General features: G+C 40.1%; 2 protein-coding genes across 2 annotated transcripts; one reads left to right on the top strand and one right to left on the bottom strand.

Annotated features, from left to right (window-relative positions):
* The first annotated feature begins 3749 nt into the window (after positions 1–3749).
* Positions 3750–16073, top strand: tuft1a (tuftelin 1a). The gene is made up of 12 exons (XM_046043851.1): positions 3750–3950; positions 10354–10431; positions 11546–11647; positions 11751–11837; positions 12079–12129; positions 12254–12340; positions 13397–13507; positions 13626–13849; positions 13933–14038; positions 14145–14228; positions 14444–14538; positions 14842–16073. Exons 1-12 carry the CDS (start codon positions 3891–3893, stop codon positions 14912–14914), a joined length of 1158 nt encoding a protein of 385 aa, XP_045899807.1. The 5' UTR covers positions 3750–3890; the 3' UTR covers positions 14915–16073.
* On the bottom strand, positions 15999–20225 carry lg03h1orf43 (linkage group 03 C1orf43 homolog). The gene is made up of 7 exons (XM_046043852.1): positions 19910–20225; positions 18781–18882; positions 18113–18221; positions 17899–17952; positions 17648–17814; positions 17176–17234; positions 15999–17055 (listed from the first exon to the last, which is right to left on the bottom strand). Exons 1-7 carry the CDS (start codon positions 19961–19963, stop codon positions 16836–16838), a joined length of 765 nt encoding a protein of 254 aa, XP_045899808.1. The 5' UTR covers positions 19964–20225; the 3' UTR covers positions 15999–16835.
* Between the last annotated feature and the right edge of the window lie 89 nt (positions 20226–20314).

Below are 20314 nucleotides of genomic sequence, written 5' to 3' on the forward strand. Positions count from 1 at the left end.
TGTTTGTTGAAGTTTAAATTGCCTAATCAAGATGAGGTGAGATGCAGGCTACTACAAGAGGCCTGTCTCCTGAAGTTGGACCTGTGGCAGGAGCACCACAGGGTGAGGCATGTTAGGAATGTACTGGATTAACTGAGATCCGTGTGAAAGCAGGTTAAAAACTGGAAACTTCTACAGAACTACAAGATATTTATAAAAAAAAATCCGACATCAGGAGATAAACCCACTTATCACCGTTAATCCAGCTCACCTCAAAATCTCAGGAAAATCTCTTTACGGTGATGGGAAAACATCGACGCCTTTTTGCTTTGTGCCAAAACATTTTTATGACTTCGGACATCTACATTTGAAAAAGAGATGAAAGGCACCACCCTGGAGGGAGACTTCGTCAACTCCTTGGGTTATTTATGTGTTTACATCCTATTTGGCACATTGACACACGTAACAGGACTGTGTTTGACTATTTTCAGAGACCACAGTGGCTGCTGGGCCTCAGAGGTGTACAGCTCTCTTGCTGTTTTCAACTTACTGTACTGTACCTCCCATGGTGCTTTTGTGTGATTGATCTACAAGAGACCTGAAAAAGCCCATTTCCTCTCCTGGTTGCTGGGAATTGACCTTTATATTCTGTACTTGGAACTAATGTGTTGGCATGAAGTCACACCTTCAATATTTGCTGTAGAACCAGATGCAGCGTCCAAGATACTACACCTCCCACCCAGTGTGACCAAACCTGTACAGTGCCAGTGTGTTGTGTACAGGACCTGTTTTGCTAGACTATAAATTACGTTTGAACATACTTTCCATGGGTGGGATTGGGTTTCCATATAATTCCAGTTTTCCAGGCCCAACTTTTCACATAAGTGCAGAATTGCCAAGAGCTGTGCTTGTTGTGTTTTGAAATCATGACATGTTTGCTATTGCATATGGTTGCTCAGAAAGAACGCAGCCCTACTGTAAAGAACATTCCCATCTGCCTCAAGGTGTTCCAGATGTGGGAGGCTTGGATGCAGTTCCTCAGACACAATGACAAACATGTTTTAATTGTTCTGTATTAAACAAATAAAAAGATTAGGAGAGGGAGAAGAATGCAATCATTTTAGAACATCAGTGCTGTAAATGTCTATACTTGTGTTCAACAGCACATAATAGTCAGGGCTGTGGTCAGCATTTAAGAAATACTGAGGTCATGACAACACAAAGAAAGTCTCCAAACTGTTAGAACATTTAGATTTTATCTAATTTAATTAGCTAGCTAGCTAGTTAAATTGCGAAAATTCCTCTAGAAATCATCAGCTCCTCCTTGTAAACTCAACTAACTAAACTATAATTACAAATACTGAACAGAACATTCTTCATTTTCTGTAGGCTATAATTAACACCAAATTACAAAGTTCATTCCAGGAAGCTTGCTAGGCAATCCTGATGACCTTTCCCTATGAGGTTCACTTTGCTAAACCAGAGTATATGACTACAGTCATAGTGTCATCATTGTTTTCGAGAAAGCAACATCATCTTATCACAACACAATGACTATGTGTCACTGAAGTGCACTTTTAACCCTTGACCACTTATTACCATAGGTGTTTTTGGTATCTTCCTGTTTATTGGTTGGTTTTAGCACTGTTGTTCTGGTCATCTGATTGGATATATAACTTTTAATGGCAATGACCAAACAATACTGTACATTATTTAAAATAATATTTCATTTAGTGTTACTTTGTTGTTTTGTTTGGGCACTTTTGAATACTTTTTTCCCTCCACTGACCACACAATTTTTATATTATGATCCTCTACCAAAAGGTTGCACACATTCAACAATCTGCGTAATTTTAATTTTATCTCTTTCTGGTGAGAACGATGTCTAAAACAACACACACAAAAAAAAAACATTTTACATATGATAAAAACAAGCCACTGTTTAAATGATCACATCTGCTCATTGAGGTGGTGGTGAAACAGTTTTTTGTCTGGTGGAACCTCTTCTTGCTGCCATTCAAACACATGAATGTATTTCCAATACACACTTTCAGATTCTTCTGTTTGTGAAAACTACAGTTTACCTTGCGCCTAAAACACTTTACTAACCCAACAGACTGATAGATAATAGATGGCTCATTTGTGCTAAGTACAAAAAAATTTTTTTTTTTAGATATTATAAGTCAAGTTGTGCTCCACCAAATACCATGAAGTCTCATCAGAAGAGACGGAGTGTGAACAAATAGCAAGATTCTGATCTCACGACGTGGTCTCACTCTCAGACATGGATGTATGTAAACATACAGACCTCTCACACTGTAACTGTCTGCTGTCTGATCTCTGGATCAGTCTGTCTGAGTGTGGTCAACTGTGTGATGTAAACTCATAGTTATGGCTTACATTGTGGCTCAGCGCCGGGGACACATGATGACATACTGTAGTGAGGTTTAGGTGTGTTTGTCAGTGTTCTGGTTTTGAAGACGTGTGCATGTGGGACAGCCTTGTTCCCAATGATAAATCAACTATTGAAGAAACAACACCCGCTGACATAACATTAACATTACATTACATTAACTTGAAATATTTACTGATTAAAAAATGCACTTTTGAGAAAAATGTGACACTTAGCCACATTTTGTTTCCATATGCGTATTGTTTCTGTGTGCGCTTGTGTGTACTTGTTTCTGCCCCTGGTTCAAATTCACTTAGTGTCATCCCTTGTGTGCCACCGCGAGCTGTTGTTTGCTCCTCAACAGCCATTAATTCCATTAAAGTCTTTATCCAATTTGAGATCTGTGTCAGCCTCGGTCAGCTGCTGCTGGAATCAGTTTAATGCCAGAAGAGAAACTAGTTGTGTTACTTTGTCATCTTGTCCCTGTTGCGTGACCTCAGTCAACTCTGGAAATATGTTGTCCAGAATGTGTAACATTAATGCTGTATAAGAACTTGAAATAAATAGACAAAACATCCATGTTTCTGACACAGCAGTAACAAAATGCAGAAGCATGGTGTTCAGTGTGCTAGATGATTTATCTCAAGCAATGTCAAAGTCACTCATTTATTTAAATATAATAAAATAAATTATGTTCCCATAAAGCCAGTGCCTGTATGGCTCTTTAGAAAACCACTGGTGATACTGGTGAGCAAACTATTTGGGGTTTGTCAATAATGTGCAAAAAATATGTTTTTTTAATTATTTGTAATTTTTATTCAATTCTGTTGAAAAAAAGAGGAATTAAAAATATATTGTCTTATAAGATGCCTTAAATCACTGAATTTAATATCTTGCTTTCCACTGCTGTGTAAGCTGATAGGAGACACATCTTAAACAGGTTCAGTCAGGGATTTAACCTTTTGAATTAATAATTTATTGGTAAACTGAGCAGTGCACTGTAGTGCGCAACATTTAGCTGGAGTTGACAATCCACAATCACCAAGTGGTGGTTAACTTCAGTGTTTTACACTAAAAAAACATCTCCCTGAGCATTTTACAGCCCAGCCTAATAATACCACTATCATGGTATAACCATGGTGTAAAGTTTCTGGAGGTTATTGTTGCAGAAATTGTTGTGCCGGATGCAGCAAGTACCTCCTGACCCTCCCTTCACCGCTATTCCCTCTTTCCACAGTTCCCTATTTGGCTCTTTCGGTCGGTTTGTGGGCGGGTTGGTTTTTGTCGCTCTCTCCCACAGTGACGTGAGGAGAAATGTTCTTACAATGTGCTGAGAGGTAGAGAGAGAGAGAGGGGAGGGAATAGACACATGAATATACCAGGCTGAACACTGATAACAGCAGCAGCTACTGTGGAGAGGCACCGGAAAGTTCTTCCAGCTGAGCTTTATATAGCCTAGATTTCGCTTATATTTATTTATTTGTTTGTGTGGGGGGTATTTATTATATCTTTGTTAAAGATGAACGGGGTGACGAGAAGTCTGTGCACATTTGAGGACATCAGAAATCAAGAATATGGGGTAAGTTACTCGATATCATTGGCAGGCTATTTGTCTTTTTCTTGATCTAGGCTACTTATGGATAAATAGGCGTGTATTTCTGTGTGTTTATTTTCTGTATGAATACATAATGGTGAAAGATGCAATTGATGAATCGACCTGAAAACGAAAGGTTAATTTTTCCCAATCCTCATGTTTGGATCTGTCATAATTTTTTATGTTAAAGTAAGCTAAGTTTCAGTTTCTCTCTCTTTATTGTTTGTTTACATGACTCTACTCACTTGTGTGATGCTGGTTTGGAGGCTGTGTGAAATTTTGTGGATCTGCCACAGATCTTCAGGCTTCATCTGCTCTAAGTGGTGGTGTCTATGGCCTTGCAGTAATTAAAGTATTAGCCCCTACCCACACCCCAAGTCCCAACACACATAAAGGCAGCAGCTCAGCATTAGTCCAGATAACATCTGTGCCTGTCATAGGTGCCTTCTGCCCACATCATTTAAGGGCTTACAGTTGCAGTTGTGACAGACAGTGAAGGCAGCTAAGGAAACAAAGCTGTAAAAGCTTTGCTTGTGCGCCACCTGTGCATGTGAAGTTTTGTTAAACAGGATTAAACATCACACTTTCTTGTATTTGCAGCGCACACTTTACTGGTTATTTGTAAATGAGTGATCAGCAGCTCATGTCACGTACAGTAGAAAGGTTTTAGCATATATCTGTGGCAACAAAGGTTTAATCATTTACCTCACCTGAAAAAGCAAACTGTTAACCTACACTGAGGTTTATGAGGTTGCAGAGCAACATGACACTTTCACCTTATCAGGAGAGTCCAATACCTGCCAGCAGCCCACTGAAATCAGATGAGGCTCTTTCTCTAAAGAAAGGCACTATAATCTCAACCATGATTATTCAATTCAATTTAGTTTTATTTATATAGCGCCAACTCATTCTCTCATTGCACATTTCATGTAGAGCAGGGTCGACCTTACTCTGTGTAATATTATTTACAGAGACCAAACAATTCCCACCATGAGCAAGCACTTGTAAAATAAAATCAAGACAAGACCAGAATTTGTCTAAAGTCTAGACTTAAATATCAGTTACTTGTGTAACTGTACAACTGCCTGAAAGGTCAAAGTGTACAAAGGGCAGCTCCACTCACACACATAATAAACTCATTATTTGTGTTGAGGAATGTGTCATGAAGCAATTTGTGAAACTCCATATTTGTTCAGCTTCTGTTTAATGTATCATACATTACGTTTTAACATGCGGCATTTGCATCAGCTTCATACAGAAAACAAATTCATCCTTATCAATGTCAAATGCAATAGTCAAATAGCCACCCACCTACAATATTTACATATCTGATGTGGTTAGTCAAGTTGGACTAAATAAAGCATCAGTGTTACTGTTTAATCAGTAAGCATGTCATTTTGTATTGTACACGAGAAGAGGGAATGTGCCTGATGTAGCAGAGAAAGGCCTTCACTGGTGGTTTTGCTGATACGTGTGTTTCCTGGAACTATGATGATGCAATTTAAAACACAGGATGACACCTGACTTTGGAACAAAATGTCCTATAAAGTTGTTGAATAGTTACCAAAATTAAAAATTTTCAGCTATTAATTAAAACTTATTTGAAACGTGTGGCACAATGTCTCCTCCCTAAAAACCTATTATATATTGAAAAGATTGTTTTTTGTTTTACGTGGGGGCACTTTTTAAAATCCGTCACAATTATTCCTCCAGACATTTCGTTTCCATACGTTGTGTGACATAACACATTCTTCCTGTCTTCCCTCATCCTCAGTCACCACCTCAAGTCAGGAGAGTCTGACGTTACTGGCTGGGAATGAGCCAAACATGACAGATAAATGCATCTATGTAGAGGAGCGACTGGATTATGCTAGAGCACACCTGGTTCGCACGCCACACAGAGTAGGAAAAAAACCAAAGAGATTATTATTGATTGTGGGGTGATTGTTGAAATTCTATCGCTGTCCTATATTGGCACCTCTCACTTCATGACTCAGATCCTGGACTAGTTCTTTTCCGTCAGATGTTCAGGTTCTCACATGATGGCAATACACACTCAAACCATCCAGCAGTTCACTGCACACCTCAGCTTCTTTAGTTTGCACAGAATGCTGATTGATTAAAGGGCCCCATTCCCCTCATTACCCTGGGAAATACAACTCAAAACTAAAGGGTTGTTTAATCCTAAAACAGGACATGCTTAACTTACATCAGAATCAGAATCAGCTTTATTGCCAGGTATGTGTACACATATGAATATAGAATATACTGGGGCTGCAACAAATAAATAATTTTCATTACTGATTAATCTGCTAATTATTTCCTTAATTAACCAAGTTATCATTTAGTATTTTAAAAAGTGGAAAAATTTCCCAGACTTCTAAGTCACAGTCAGTTCAAAACCCAAAGGTAATTTATTACCTATGATTGACCAATGAATTAATGGACTAATCCATGAGGCTCACTAGTAATAAAACTCACTAGTACCTGCTTAGGTGGGATATTGAACCTCATTACGAACGTTGGCATTGAATGCTTAGATTCTTAATCTTGTTAACTTCTTCTTTGATCAAATATTTCCTGATCTTAGTCATAACTTTGCAAAGTTCAGCTGTAAAACATTGATGTACTGACGTGTTTGGCAAGTAATGCTTATAAAAAAAAGTTTATATATATACATAAATTCTTTTAGGTAAGGTGTCAAAACTCTTGTATTGTATTTTAGTATTTAAAATTGTACCTGCAGCACTAGCTCTGTCCCCAGTCGCACACCTGTTGCCTAGAGCCCGAGCTCTATAAGCTGGAGCAGGTACAGTGTGTGCTCAGTAGGTATGAGAAAGTAGCTGTGAGAGGGGTAGAATGATTTAATGGATGAGTGCGCGCGCGCATGCACACACACACACACACACACACACACACACTCACACGAACTCACGCTTGAGGATTTTTTGTGTGGAATGCAGGTACTACACCTGGAGGCACACAAGGATGTTTTACTGTTTGTGGCCATGATACCTGCAGCTGCCTGAGCTCAGAAATCTGAACAATTCTACTGAAACTGTCAGTTCTTTTAAATTAAGACTGAAGACCTTTCTTTTTACCTATGCCTTTAATTAAATCAAATTTAAAGCCGTAGATTAGTGACTTTCACTGCACTGTAACGTCCTGTTTTCTTTTTCTTTGTTTTTAGATTTTCAGTGAACACCATTTAGACAGTGAGAAATGAGTAGGTGATTGAGTGAAAAGATAAAGAGAGTAAGATTGAACAGAGTGAAGGAAGTAGTCTTAAATCTCGCGCCAGAGTGATTTGCAGGACCCGCAGCCCACCTGTAAACGTGCAAGTGGGTCGCGTGAGTATAACTGGATCAAAGTGGCATGCGGACAGACATGTCCTGGTTTCTCTGTAGTGTCCGAGCAGTGGACCCAAAGTACAGACTAGCTAGAGAAAGTAGATACTTCTCTGTTTGTTCTCTTTTCAAAGAGAGTTAATTGTAACTCAATTATTTGCTCAACCCCTCAGCCTGTTTTTATTTTCTATTTAACTCTTTTAACCCTGATTGTACACTGCACTGAAACTTTTACTGTCCTGTTTTACCCTGTTTTTTGTTGTTGTTGTTGTTGTTTTTTAAATCCTGTTTTTATTTTCTATTCACCCTTTTCAAAATTATAATTTAATGTGTTTCTATTTCAGTTTCCCTGTGTTGCTTTTATGTTTAATGTAAAGCATTTTGAATTGCCTTGTTGTTGAAATGTGCTATACAAATAAACTTGCCTTGCCTTGCCTTACATCAGGTGCTTTTTTAAAGTGGCAGAAAGCTCTAAAGGACCTCTTGTTCTTTAGGCCCAAATTCAGCAGCTCTGTCTGTTCATCAGCAACATTCCCAGGTTGTTGAGCTAACTCAACTCAGATGATTTACGGGCCTCCTGACGCCAAAGTCTAAAACAAAAGCATCTTCATACCCTTTTAAGCCTTTCAGCCTGGTCATACCCCGTGATCTTTTGTGCCAATTGTTGGTGCATCCAGCAGTGTGGATGCTGTGTGTGTGTGTGTGTGTGTGTGTGTGTGTGTGTTTTAGTTTCAGGTTTCTGCCCTTGTATAAAGGTACTGTGTACTTTGGGCTACTGTGTGTGTTTTCCTGCGTGTACACGTGCATGCATACGTCACAGTCCACGAGCACATCTAACTGGTCCCTTTGTCTGTGTTCCCAGGAAGTCTAGAATTACAGGTTGTCTTTGAAGGTGGTAGAGATTGCATTTTTGTGTGTGTGTGTGTGTGTGTGTGTGTGTGTGTGTGTGTGTGGATATAAAAGAGTAGGCAGAAGGACTGGCGTGTAAGTAGTCGATGGCAGAGCGAAGATTAGCAGAGTATTTGTTTAGTCGGCTATGAAGGGCCAGATAAGTTGTATAATAATGGATTCCTACCTCTCACTGTTCCCCCTTTCTCTCCCCCTCCTCTCTTTTCCTCTCCCTAATCACTGAGTCTTAATAGAGCTTTCAGGTGTCTGTAATCTGAGAGAAAAGCATGCTGAAGAAAGGATTTTTTTGTCATAGGTAGACACCACCACTGTCTATTAGGCTATTTCCTCTGACTTTTTTTATTGTTCTTGTTGTCAGTTTACTCTCCTTTTTTCTGATTTTTCTTGCGTTTTTCTGTCCCTCTGCTTTTTTCTCCATTACTGTACTTCCTGATAATCACATAGGTCTTCTGTGGTCTATTGATCTTTTTCTTTTATAACCTCTCACCTCTCTTTATCACCGCACTACACAGCAAAATAAGGTCATTTCCTCTGTCTGGCTAACATCAAGGATATGCATATCAGACATGGTTTCTATACAGAGTGGGAGATACAGTAGGAGTGCCCTTATTCAGATTGATGGGCTCTCTTATTGTAAACATCATCAAAAACAATTGAGTTTAAATCCAATTGTTTCCTAAAAGCCAAAATTGATATCATCAACTGTCTTCTTTTGTCCAGCCAACAGTAAAAAACCTAAAAATATTCAATTTATTATCACATAAAACAAAATCAGATCCTTACAACTGGAACCTAGAAATGTTTGCTGGCATTTTTGCTTGAAAAAATACTAAATGATAAATTGAAAATTAAAATAGTTGCAGTTTTCACTTTGAGGTCCATTTAGTTGCTGTTCTGGAGCTTTCGATTACATCACGTAATTGTAGATGCTGAAATTTTGAACACCTTATTCCACGCCAAGTGGGCAAACTTCATCTGCTGACTAAGATCGTGTGATGTGATCAAAAGCTCAATAACCGCTACTAAATGGACCTGGAGGTGAGATTGTTTTCAGCTTTCTTTTGCAGTCTAAACAGGACATGCAAGTAGCCGGGCGTTTTCGAGCTGCAGGTTATGTACCAAAACAAAACAAAGAAATAAAAGTATTACATAACAACAAGAGGCTAAATCGAGACAAACAGATGATGATATATACACACACAAACACACCCACGCAAACATGCTTCATGGTCAATATGATTTGTCCCCAGTGAATCTGATGATTTGGGTCTGTGCGCTTTTTTTGTGTGTGTAATTGGGTGCATGTGTGCATTTCTTTATGTTTATAGCATTTAACCTCAGGACATCGCCTATCGCTTGTCTCAGAGTTTAGACACAAGGAGGACACAGTGAATACACATGAGAAAATAAACAGGACAAGATGTGCTGGCTGGAATGAGTTATCTAATGTCTCTGACCTCCTCCCTCACTTCCGCATACTTACACTCGCGCACACACACACTGGGTCTCACTTGTAAGGGGGTTCACTGTGCTTGGAAGACACACAACCAGTCACGTCCCGGTCAAGACTTTTCCTGGTAAAGTGACTTCTCTCCTGTCACTTAAAGAAAAGAACTGGGAAGGTTTGTGTGTTTTTGCTTTTTAAAGTGTTCGACAAGTGCAGGATCTGCTTTTTTTTTGTCTCTGACATACTCCTCCCTCTTGTATCGTGCCTGCCAGATAGTTTATGGCCACTGTGAGGTTTTGTTGCCATGGAAATGTTCCGTCTTGCTTGACATTACATTTTCTGCCCACTTTCCCAGAAATCCAGTCACTGCTTCCAATTGGCTGTGAGTGCCTGGAGAGTTTCCCACTGACGTCCATAGCACACAATTTAAATCAAACAATCTGTCTCTGTGCAGCTGTGAGGAACTTTTGCTTTCTCTCTGACGCTTGTACCCCCTCTCTCTTACTGTTTACTGCCCCCTCTTCTCTCACTCCTCCTCTGTTTCATTTTGAGTATGAGTATGACTCAGTCTCTCCTCCTCTTTTTTTTTTCCTCCTCAAAATAGTCCCCAGTCAGTCTCTCCATCACATAACAGCCTCTTTGTGGATTCTTTTCATCGTCTCCTTTCTTCGTTTCCCTTTTTCAGGAGCGGTGCAGGCGACTGCGGCTCACTCTGCACAACCAGAACCAGGCAGCCGGGAGCACAGAGCAGCACAGTAACAAGGTAAGAACTTCCTGCGCCTGATCACTTACTAAAATCTGGACCAGGACACCAGAGGACAGACCAAGTCCTGGGAAATCATAACTGTAGGAGATAGAGGAGAGTAGCGATGGAAAGTTGTGTGGAATAACATTCATCACTGTTTTAAGTGCATGGTTTGGATACATACGAGCAAAGAATCTGGTTTAAGATGTTATGCTATTACATTTAAATTGACTAGGGTCAGATTTGTTGTAAGATTTGTTGCAATTTCTTTTGATGAGATAAAAAAAAACATTAGCACTATTTCCTTTAGAGGGGAAGGTGTTTATCATGTGGTCATATTCGGATCTGAAAGTTCACACAGTTAGTCTTCTCAGTGATCCTGAGGAATTCGCTTAGAGCTGCCGCACATTCATGAATGTATCACTTCACATTCCTACACACAAACAGTATGGGCACAAACTGCTTGTAAACATACCATGGCGGCCATCAGCTTTTCATCAGCGTGTTTCCACACAAGTCCACTCAGAAGGTCTCAAGACACCCATTGTTCTATCAAAACCAGTGGCCAAAGTAACAGAGAAAAAAAACAGGACCACAGGAGCAGCAGATTTGCATAACCCCACACACACACACTTTTTTCTGTCTGTCCTCCCACCACCCCCGTGCTTTATGTTTTTGACCAAGTCTGACTCCCAAAGAAGCACCAGACGTGTTTGATTAAGTCTCCATGGTGATTATGGCCAAAGTTTTATTGCCTCCTGATTATAGAGAATCATAGTCACAGGAATAATTTGCTCAGGACAAGACTGAGATGAGAAGTATATTCTTGATGTAGTCAGTTTTGCCTATTAATAGTTTGATTGCATCATTCGTGTCAGACGTTCCTGACAGATGTTTCATAATTATTGTTAATTAATTAATTATTGTTATTGTACTCCTGGCTGATACTGTGTGTTGCAGCGTCGTTCAGAAACATGCTCCAACTCCTCCTCCAGTGTTAGCAAAGCGCAGTGACTTCACTCCTCACATTTTCTGTATGATGTGTTTGGAAATGTATCACACACCAGTCCACCCATGCTCACGCAACACATTGCATGCCGCATTGTTAACTCCTCTGCTCTCTAACCTCCAGCCAATTGGACGAGCGTTTGCACTTGTGCAGCCAGCCAGTGACAGGACATCTCCAATCCCCGAACCGGTCAAATCTACAGAGGAGCAGGTGGAGGTTATCAAGGTGGGTGTGACACATTGGCTGGTTATTTTTGAAGAAATAAATGGTGCGTGTTTGTTTCGTGGTCACGTCGGTGTTTTAACGTCGGTGTCTCTCCCTGTTTCAGGTTTATCTAGAGGCCCGCAAGCAAGAGCAGCAGAAACACCAGGAGAGCCTGAAGATGCTGTCAGACGAAGTTTCACAGATACAGGAGGTCAGTCTCTGAACAGCATCTTCTGGAGCTCTTACTGTCTCACTAATGCACAAACACACACTAATGTTACAGTCCCTCAACCCTGTCTCCTGGATTGTGTAACAATTTTGCATCATGTAAATTCCTCCTCGCTCTCAGACTTCCCAGACTCTCTCATTTGGTAGACCCTGAAACTCACACATGTTGAAATATCATAAAAAATATATGATAATATCTCACAGTATTTCTGTATTTCACACAGGTGAGGTATTGCCTGAAGACACTGCGGGAGCAAATGGCAGCCAAAAACAAGGTAGGTCTGTTTTATGCTGCTTTGTTGTGCCATCACCATTGTTAGCCTTACATCCTGTGTGCTGAATGGCATGTCCTCCACATTTCTCTCTTTCCTTGCTGACTTCCTCCTTGTATGTTTCCAGCCGCTCACAAACGGGTGGAAAGTCAGTGTTCCCTTCAAAAAGAGCAGCTCGTCTGCACACAAGGGAGAAGCTAAATCTGACGGACAGGTAAGCAGTTTATCATGTGCACAACCTCCATTCACAATTGTGTGTGTATAAATGCAGTACAAGTGTTAGACTTTTCAGTATTTCACAGCAATGCATATGACATCTCAGGTGCATTTCATCGCCACAATCCACTGTATATGGTTTCCTCTGGACAATGTGTGCCAGTGTGTTTTGTGTGATTGCTGTAAAATGAGCACCTCCTAGAAGCACGCGGGGAGAAGGGAGGTGTTAAGTTAAACATTGAGACAAATGGAGATTTGATATACGAGACAAAGAGAACATTAAAATGACAGCAGAGGGGGAAAATGCATATAGCACCCTGGGGTGCATGAAAAATGTGTGAAAGAGCTGTTTCAGCACGTACTGTTCCTCTCCCTGCATGTGTTATTGTATTCAGGCCCTCCCCATTGTTCGCATGAATTCCAGATGTCTCTCTTTTTTTTGTTTGTTTGCTGTCTTTGAGCCACACATTTTTAGCAGCCACTACTGTTTGCAGTGATGTTTTGTACGAATAAAGCAGAGCCGACACCACTGTGTTTGGCTTAATTATTTTGGAACTAATTGTAGCATTTATCTGTGAGTCACGCTATGGCTTATGCACAGGCGTGCTGCAAAAATAGGAGAGGAAACATGATCATGATCCAACTGCTTCAGTGACGCACACTGACACGCCTGTTTTCTTTATAATGGCTTCTCCATTACATCATCATAAAAGTACATATCTGTCCATCCATCCATCATAATATTGTTGTTTTCAAGCATTTCCTGTGTACAGTTTTTTACAGGCTTTTTTGACCTTTTCAATGTCAATCTGAAAATAGATCTCTACAAAGTGATCTAAATTAATTACAGATATACAGTACAAAAAACTTGTTTGCATAAGTACTGGCCCCCTCCAAGTCTATATTGGAGTCTGTATGCTCAAGGTCTGTCAGGTTGCCAAAGTATGAACAGCCCAAAGCGTGAACAGCCCACTTGGGTTGGAAGATCTGGGCTCTGCTTCAGGATATTACAGTATCTATCTGCTAATGTATCATGTCATTCTGTCTCTATTAGGAAGCAGATGAAGAAGCAGAGAGAAACAAGCTGAGGGAGGTCAGCAAGCGCTTATATGCACAGCTCCAGGAAGCAGAAAAGAAGCACCAAGAGGAGAAAGAAAGGCTGCAGGTAATAAATATATACAGCTCATTTTTACGTTCATCATAACAAATAATGTTCACTGCATTTCTGTTGCACTGCAGACACATTTTAAACAAACAAACACATTTTCTCCCGTCTCTTCCAGGCTGAAGGCAGCAGGCTGAGGGAGCACCTGAGTGACCAGGAGGAGAAGTTGAAGACCACAGAAGAAGCAAGCATGAGGAAAGACGTGCGCATAGAAGAGCTCCAGAGGTTGCTGGGAGGGATGGAGCAGGAGAGCGCCACCCTGCGGGAGGCAATCCGCAACCGCGAGGAGGAACTCCGCGAACTGAGCAAGCTCAGACAGGAGGGCCAGAAAGGGGAGCAGAGGTCAGCAAACGTCTCACAAATAGAGTAAATCAGTGATGATCAAATCATGAGCAGTGTCTTCTAACTCTGTGTGTGATTTTTAGGGCTGAGCAGTTGGAGAAGGAGGTGGCTGTTCTCAAAGAAAAGATCCACCATCTGGATGACATGCTGAAAAGCCAGCAAAGGAAAGTCAGACACATGATTGAACAGGTGAGGCGCACATGTGTGAGACTCTATAGAGCAAACACATTGTCTCCGTGTTCATATTTGTGCAGGATTTACTCACTGTTTGACTGTGTGTTTGCTCGCTCTATAGCTCCAGAACTCCCGCATGGTGATCCAGGAGAGGGACCGCGTGATCAGAGAGCTGGAGGAGAAAGTGGCCTTCTTGGAGGCTGAGGTGAGAACTGCTTATTGTCTTCTCCTATGAAATCTGTTTTATGGCATTTCAGTGGAAGAAAGATAGAAGGGCCAGGGTTAAGTGGAAATGAGGGAGAGAAGAAAAGGCCTGATCTCTGCAAAGAGAGAAGATATGAAAGAAGAAGTCTGTTTGGTGGTCATAATTTTTTGTTATTGGTATTATGTGAAATGACCCCTGACCTCCTCTGCGTGCAGAACCGAGAGATGCATGACCAGATGGACTACTTCCTGGGAGGACAAAGGTCAAATTCCTACCTTTCATCAGAGCGCAACCCCCAGATCGTCTATAGGTAACTAATTTTTCCCTTCAAACTAGTTTCAGCTGCAAACCTTGCAAATTGCACACAAATTCAAGTCCTAAAGCGCCCTTTCCTGCTCATGCATGGGTCACAATTATGGCATTTCTTTCGATTTGTGTGAAATTGATCTTAATTAACACGAGAGCAAATGATCTCATCTTTTATAAATCTCAGCCTGCACTTTTCAAAAAAAGGTCCCAAAACAGTAAACGCAAGCACTCAAATAAGCTGCATAAGATGCATACTGATCAATATAAATATAAAAAGTAATTTCTCTTTGTCTTGTCCCCTCAGTAAACCAATCAAGCCGTCCACCTCATCTAACAAACCACTCCCTTTCATCAAAGTAATCGAGATCAAGTCATGAAGCGACTGCGCTGCCAAACCTTTTCAACGCAGACAGAAGCCAAACAGCAACACATCTGATGGCATGGATATTTAGGGTGTCAGGGCTGAGCTTCCTGGACTTTCTTAACTACATCAGCACTTCCACTGAAGTGTTTTAACCCCACTCTTGAAGGAAACTGTGCTGCCTTTGGCGGCACACTCACATTAAGGCTAGCTGTGTCTGAGCATGTGGATTATGAATGAGTGTGTGTGTGTGTATGTCAGCTTTAATGTAAATACATTGAGCGTACTGATTCAGGTGATGTGCATTTGAAGTTTTACATTCTGTTTGCATGTGTTTCCTTGTACTGCCCTGTTCTGATAGATTTTTTAACCTTTGAGTTTATGACATTGGCGTTGTTTTATCAAAACAGAACTGTTGAGCAAAGTGCAGGAAGGTAGAGCTTTTGCCAAAGTGAGTTATGACAGTGTAGTCCATATACAACAGTAATGTAGCAAACATAGGTAACTAAACTAAAGGTTTCATGAAAAAAATCATTAACCTCATGATCTAGATCCTGTGTGCTTGCCCTCATTAGTCACTCACCCATGACTCTGTTCACCTTGCTGAGTGAATGGTATGATACTTTAAACTAAATAATTACTGTAGCCTATGTAAGGTGATCTGTGATGAAAAGAGCTGTTTTTAAATAAATGTTTTTTTAAGCCCCAAACAACACTATAGCACATTATGAAACTGTGAGGAAGCAGTACAAATGACAATGTCGGATGATGAGTCTCCTCGGTTTGTAAATATTAATTAATGAATTTCTGCCTAACAACTTTTCTTTTTTATTTATTTATATTAATGAACCTCTCGACAGATTGTGTGATAGATTTTTTTTATGAAGTTCATTCTAATCTATTATCTGTGTTTGTGGTTTTCAGAATAAATTACTGAAAATTAAAACAATGCTTCTTTTGACTTCTTACTGGAATCTAGCCCTACTTTAAGGACTTTCAAGATTACTATGAAGGGAGCGCCCTCTGCTGGACTCTATACACACTTAGAATCACTACATTGTGCTACTACCACAGACTGTAATGTAAGAACATCAGAATAGTTTGACTGTTACTGTTTTATTTGGATGGCAACTTGTACAACAAACACCACAGAAAATAAAATTATTCAGGCATGACAATGCCTCCCTGGAAATCCTGAACACCAAATAAAACACACAGTTAAGACATCTGGGGGCCAGTCTACAAAAGTCAAGAAAGAGACTTCCCCCTGATCCAAAACCTCACATAAATGAATGCACTGTAATACTGTTAAATGACATTGCACTGAAAGAAGTGATTAAACAAAAAGAGCACTTAATCATCAAAACATTAAATCATTAAGTATGGCTTCTGTGAAAACAAACAATTAATGTTAAACAAAACAGGCTGTCAAATTCACTGCAGCAAATGAACAGCAGAGATATACACAGACGTAAACATAAGTGACATAAACAATGTCTTTTGTTCTCTCAGTGAGGCATCGTTAACACTGATTTTCTCTTCAAACAGTGTTGACTATTGGCATGTTTAAATATAGTTGGTTAAGTTGAACAAGGTGGCATAGGCCTTTACATTGTGCAATAAATACTGATTGTCTTTAGCCATTGCATAGCCCCATAGCTCTGGTTTTGTTTTGGTCAAATCAACCCTACTTACTATAGTCATTTTTCTACCCAATTATAGCACTCATACATGCATTAATACTGGATATACGCATAAGCCAGCAGTCTGATATGCACTTTACTGTAAACAAGGCAATATGAATTAGTATATGAAGGCAGTGCTTATAACACTTCACTCTAAACTATCTGGCAACATGCCATCCTGAAGGCACTTTAATCACAGGCAGCACTACCTTGTCCTTGACCTTTTCGTTTTTGGACTAGTGTCACATACTTTCAGAAAGAACTGTCCAGAGTGTTGTAGTTGTCTTTGAAGTTCTTCAGCTCCAGGAAGTGTCTGGGCCGTTTGCTGCGCTGCTGCATTGTAGATGTGAGGTAGGTGGTTTGGGTGGGGGAGGAGGAGGAGCTTGCAGGCTCCGTGGTGCTGGTCAGGTCTTTGGCCGCAGACTGGTGGTACTGGCTCGGAGTGCTGCCGCCGCTGCTGTGAGACTTGACCCTACAACCAACAAAGGGAGAAACAGATTGTTCCTGGTGCATAATTAACATTCCGTGACGGGATTAGCATAAAAGGAAAGCTGTAAGGGAGCGCCGTGAGAAAAAGGTTGTGTTTACTCACACAGAGGCCAGTTCAGTTAAAGCTTCCTGGTATTTCAAAAATTCTGCTTCACCAAAAGCCTACAGACGAAAACAGGAACCAAAGACAGGACGTCAGTACATTTGTGAGCTCTAATGCAATCGCAATATATACAGTGTACACCAGGATGGGCTATATGGTAAAAATAAAAATCATGCTAATCGTAAAAGCATATTTTATAAATGTGTAAAAATTTTCAGTAGGCCACAATACAGCCCACATAAGTGAAATTGTGCATTAAATATGTAATTGGCTGTTTATGGTACTAAACTACAAGGCTAGATCTGTTAAAAAAGAGATTTTCTTTTTCAAAAAATTTCCTTTTGAATTTATCTAATATGATTTTGTCCACCTCTTAAAACTGAATTTGTTATAAGTGAGTGTGTAATACAATGTCATGATGTTTGGAGAGATGACACATCTCTGGCACACAAACACACACACACACACTGACCTCGGCCCCATGCCGGGCTTTACTGTACCCATCCAGCACCGTGTCGATGAGGGAGCTTAAGCTATCTTGGAACATGCAGGTGGAATTTCGTAGCTGCAGAAGCCAGGTCCGAAGTCTTTTACCCGTCACAGCAGTGGATGAACCACCCAGCTCACGGAAAGGGAGATCTGTTGACAGAACGTACGGGTGGTATTGTAACAGCTGGATAGGGTCTCTCATGACAAACTAAGATCAGTGACAGCAAAGCTTACCAGTGTCTTTGATGGCATCCAGTGCTCTCATCCTGTACAGGTAGTCATGGGAACCTGCATTAGACACACACATATACAAACAAACAGATTCTTCTGTACATTGATATAAAAACTACTATGTAGACAGTTACAGGAATGGTGTGTGTGTGTGTGTGTGTGTGTGTGTGTGTGTGTGTGTGTGTGTGTGTGTGTGTGTGTGTGTGTGTGTGTGTACCACTCTGTTCTCTGGGTTGCAGCCGGTCATCATCTGGGGACAGCAGACGAGGCTCAAAGTGGATTTTCTGGACCAGGCACAGTTTGGCTTCAATTTCTTGCCTCAGTTCCTACAACACACACACACAAGAAATACCCAGCTATAACATCATTTGTATGAATATATACACTCACCGGCCACTTTATTAGGTACACCTGTTCAATTGTTTGTTAACACAAATAGCTAATCAGCCAATCACATGGCAGCAACTCAATGCATTTAGGCACGTAGACATGGTCAAGACAGCTTGCTGAAGTTCAAACCGAGCATCAGAATGGGGAAGAAAGGAGATTGAAGTGACTTTAAATGTGGCATGGTTGTTGGTGTCAGACGGGCTGGTCTGAGTATTTCAGAAACTGCTGATCTACTGGGATTTTCACACATAACCATCTCAAATAACCACAGGCTCAACAAAATCAAACAATAGAAGATTGGAAAAACGTTGCCCGGTCTGATGAGTCTTGATTTCAGCTGCCACATTCAGATGGTAAGGTCAGAAATTGGTGTAAACATGAAAGCATGGATCCATCCAATAAAGTATTTGTCTGTCTATCTATCAATCTTAATCAGCAAAACCAGCAAAGCATTTTACCGCATCACACTTCTGGCACTTGTTGTGCAAGTGTTACCTTAGGAGCATTGTGACCAAGGGGAACATGTGGTCCTCTACGAGACTTCACAGCAAATCGCATAATTTGTCTTTTGACAAAGATGAACAGCAAAACAAACACCTAGAGGAGAGTCAAGAGTTAGCTATAGCTCAGTTTGAATTAGTGAACAAGTTGCATGTGGGTGATAAACACAATCAAAATATAAAGCAAAATACACAGTAAATGAGTAAATATGTAAATAGATTAATTAATAAACTTAAATAGAAAAAAATCATATTGAATTGCTTTTGCATTTTCTGAAGTAAAACATTTTTACACCGAATGCTGGGTTTCCTTTTTAAAAACAGGGCTTAACTTTTTTTATAAATTTGGAAATCTGCAAAGATTATTATCAGGTTACTAACACAGTACTGCTTAGATTTGTACATGTTTCTAGTTGTATTATTCTAGGAGGTTTAATGGACATGAGAGAAAACTTAAAACAATTGAAAAACAATTGAAAAACATCAAAATCACTTTTAAATGTTTTCAGATTAATGTTGGTGGGGTAGTACACAACATGAAGAAAAGTTCAAATTACAAATGATGTAGCCTAGATAAAGGATGCTTTTGAAAACCATAATTTCATAATTTCAATATATTTCATATATTGAACATAGTGTATTAGGGCCTACTGTAAAACATAGTTAATGAGGTTTTAAGTCTGACTTAACACCCCAGTAGAACTTGAAAATTGCATCCTTTTACTATGTCTGTGAATCCACCAAAAACGTTGTGTTTTTATTCAAGACAACATACAGTACGCTAGATATTTTAATCACTTGTTAGTTTAAACTTACTGGCAGGTGACCTGAAACTTTTTACCTGCCACAGCCAACATTTAGATTGCATTTGGCAGGTGCTAAGTTCATTCCCTGTCTGGGAGTCTTGTGATGTGCACTGAACTCTGAGGCATATGATTTACTGTTTTGCACAGTGTATGTAAGGACAGTATTTTGTGTTTAATGCTGAGAATTTATCCAGTCAATTTGACTCTTTAAAATAATACATTTTGATAGAGAAACTGCTGCGAAAGTTAAGCCCAGACTGTCGTAAAATACTGTATATGTATTGTATTGTGACTTATAACAAAGCGAAACAGACTCACCAGACTTCCATAGGCCATAACAAGCATCACGTTAACGCTTGAGAGATTCCACATTTTGAGAATGTGCGTTTTTACTAACCTAACTAATGTTAAAGCTAGCTAAACGTCGGCTCAAAGTACGTCCAACAGCTGACCTTTGAGAGGCATAACGTTACAGGTTCATTTAAGTGCTCGTTTTTAAAACGCATGAAGCTGACGTTAAACGACAGCCAAAAAACAGGGAAGTAAAGTAAAGTGCTTTTAACATTAGTTGTTTTTACTTTTCGCTGCCTAGTTTGTTGACTTCCGCGGTAGTCACGTGACCGGTACAGACAGGGTGACGTCAAAAGGTGACGTTTCTCTTGCCTGTTCTGCCATCTGCTGTTCGTCATCACAGCAACGCAACAAACAAACAAACAACTCAAC

The sequence above is a fragment of the Micropterus dolomieu genome, linkage group LG03 (assembly GCF_021292245.1).
Source record: "Micropterus dolomieu isolate WLL.071019.BEF.003 ecotype Adirondacks linkage group LG03, ASM2129224v1, whole genome shotgun sequence".
In the NCBI taxonomy this organism is placed as follows: Eukaryota; Metazoa; Chordata; class Actinopteri; order Centrarchiformes; family Centrarchidae; genus Micropterus; species Micropterus dolomieu.

Bases quoted from the DNA above. Each gene is read 5' to 3' on its own strand.
- lg03h1orf43 (XM_046043852.1), bottom strand. From the start codon at position 19,963: ATGTGGAATCTCTCAAGCGTTAACGTGATGCTTGTTATGGCCTATGGA. The intron at 17,953-18,112 runs GTACACACACAC...TGTCTAATGCAG, and splicing joins GCAACCCAGAGAACAGAGTG to GTTCCCATGACTACCTGTAC. The intron at 17,235-17,647 runs GTCAGTGTGTGT...TTTCGTCTGTAG, and splicing joins AAGCCCGGCATGGGGCCGAG to GCTTTTGGTGAAGCAGAATT.
- tuft1a (XM_046043851.1), top strand. From the start codon at position 3,891: ATGAACGGGGTGACGAGAAGTCTGTGCACATTTGAGGACATCAGAAAT. The intron at 13,508-13,625 runs GTAATAAATATA...CGTCTCTTCCAG, and splicing joins AGGAGAAAGAAAGGCTGCAG to GCTGAAGGCAGCAGGCTGAG. The intron at 13,850-13,932 runs GTCAGCAAACGT...TGTGATTTTTAG, and splicing joins GGCCAGAAAGGGGAGCAGAG to GGCTGAGCAGTTGGAGAAGG.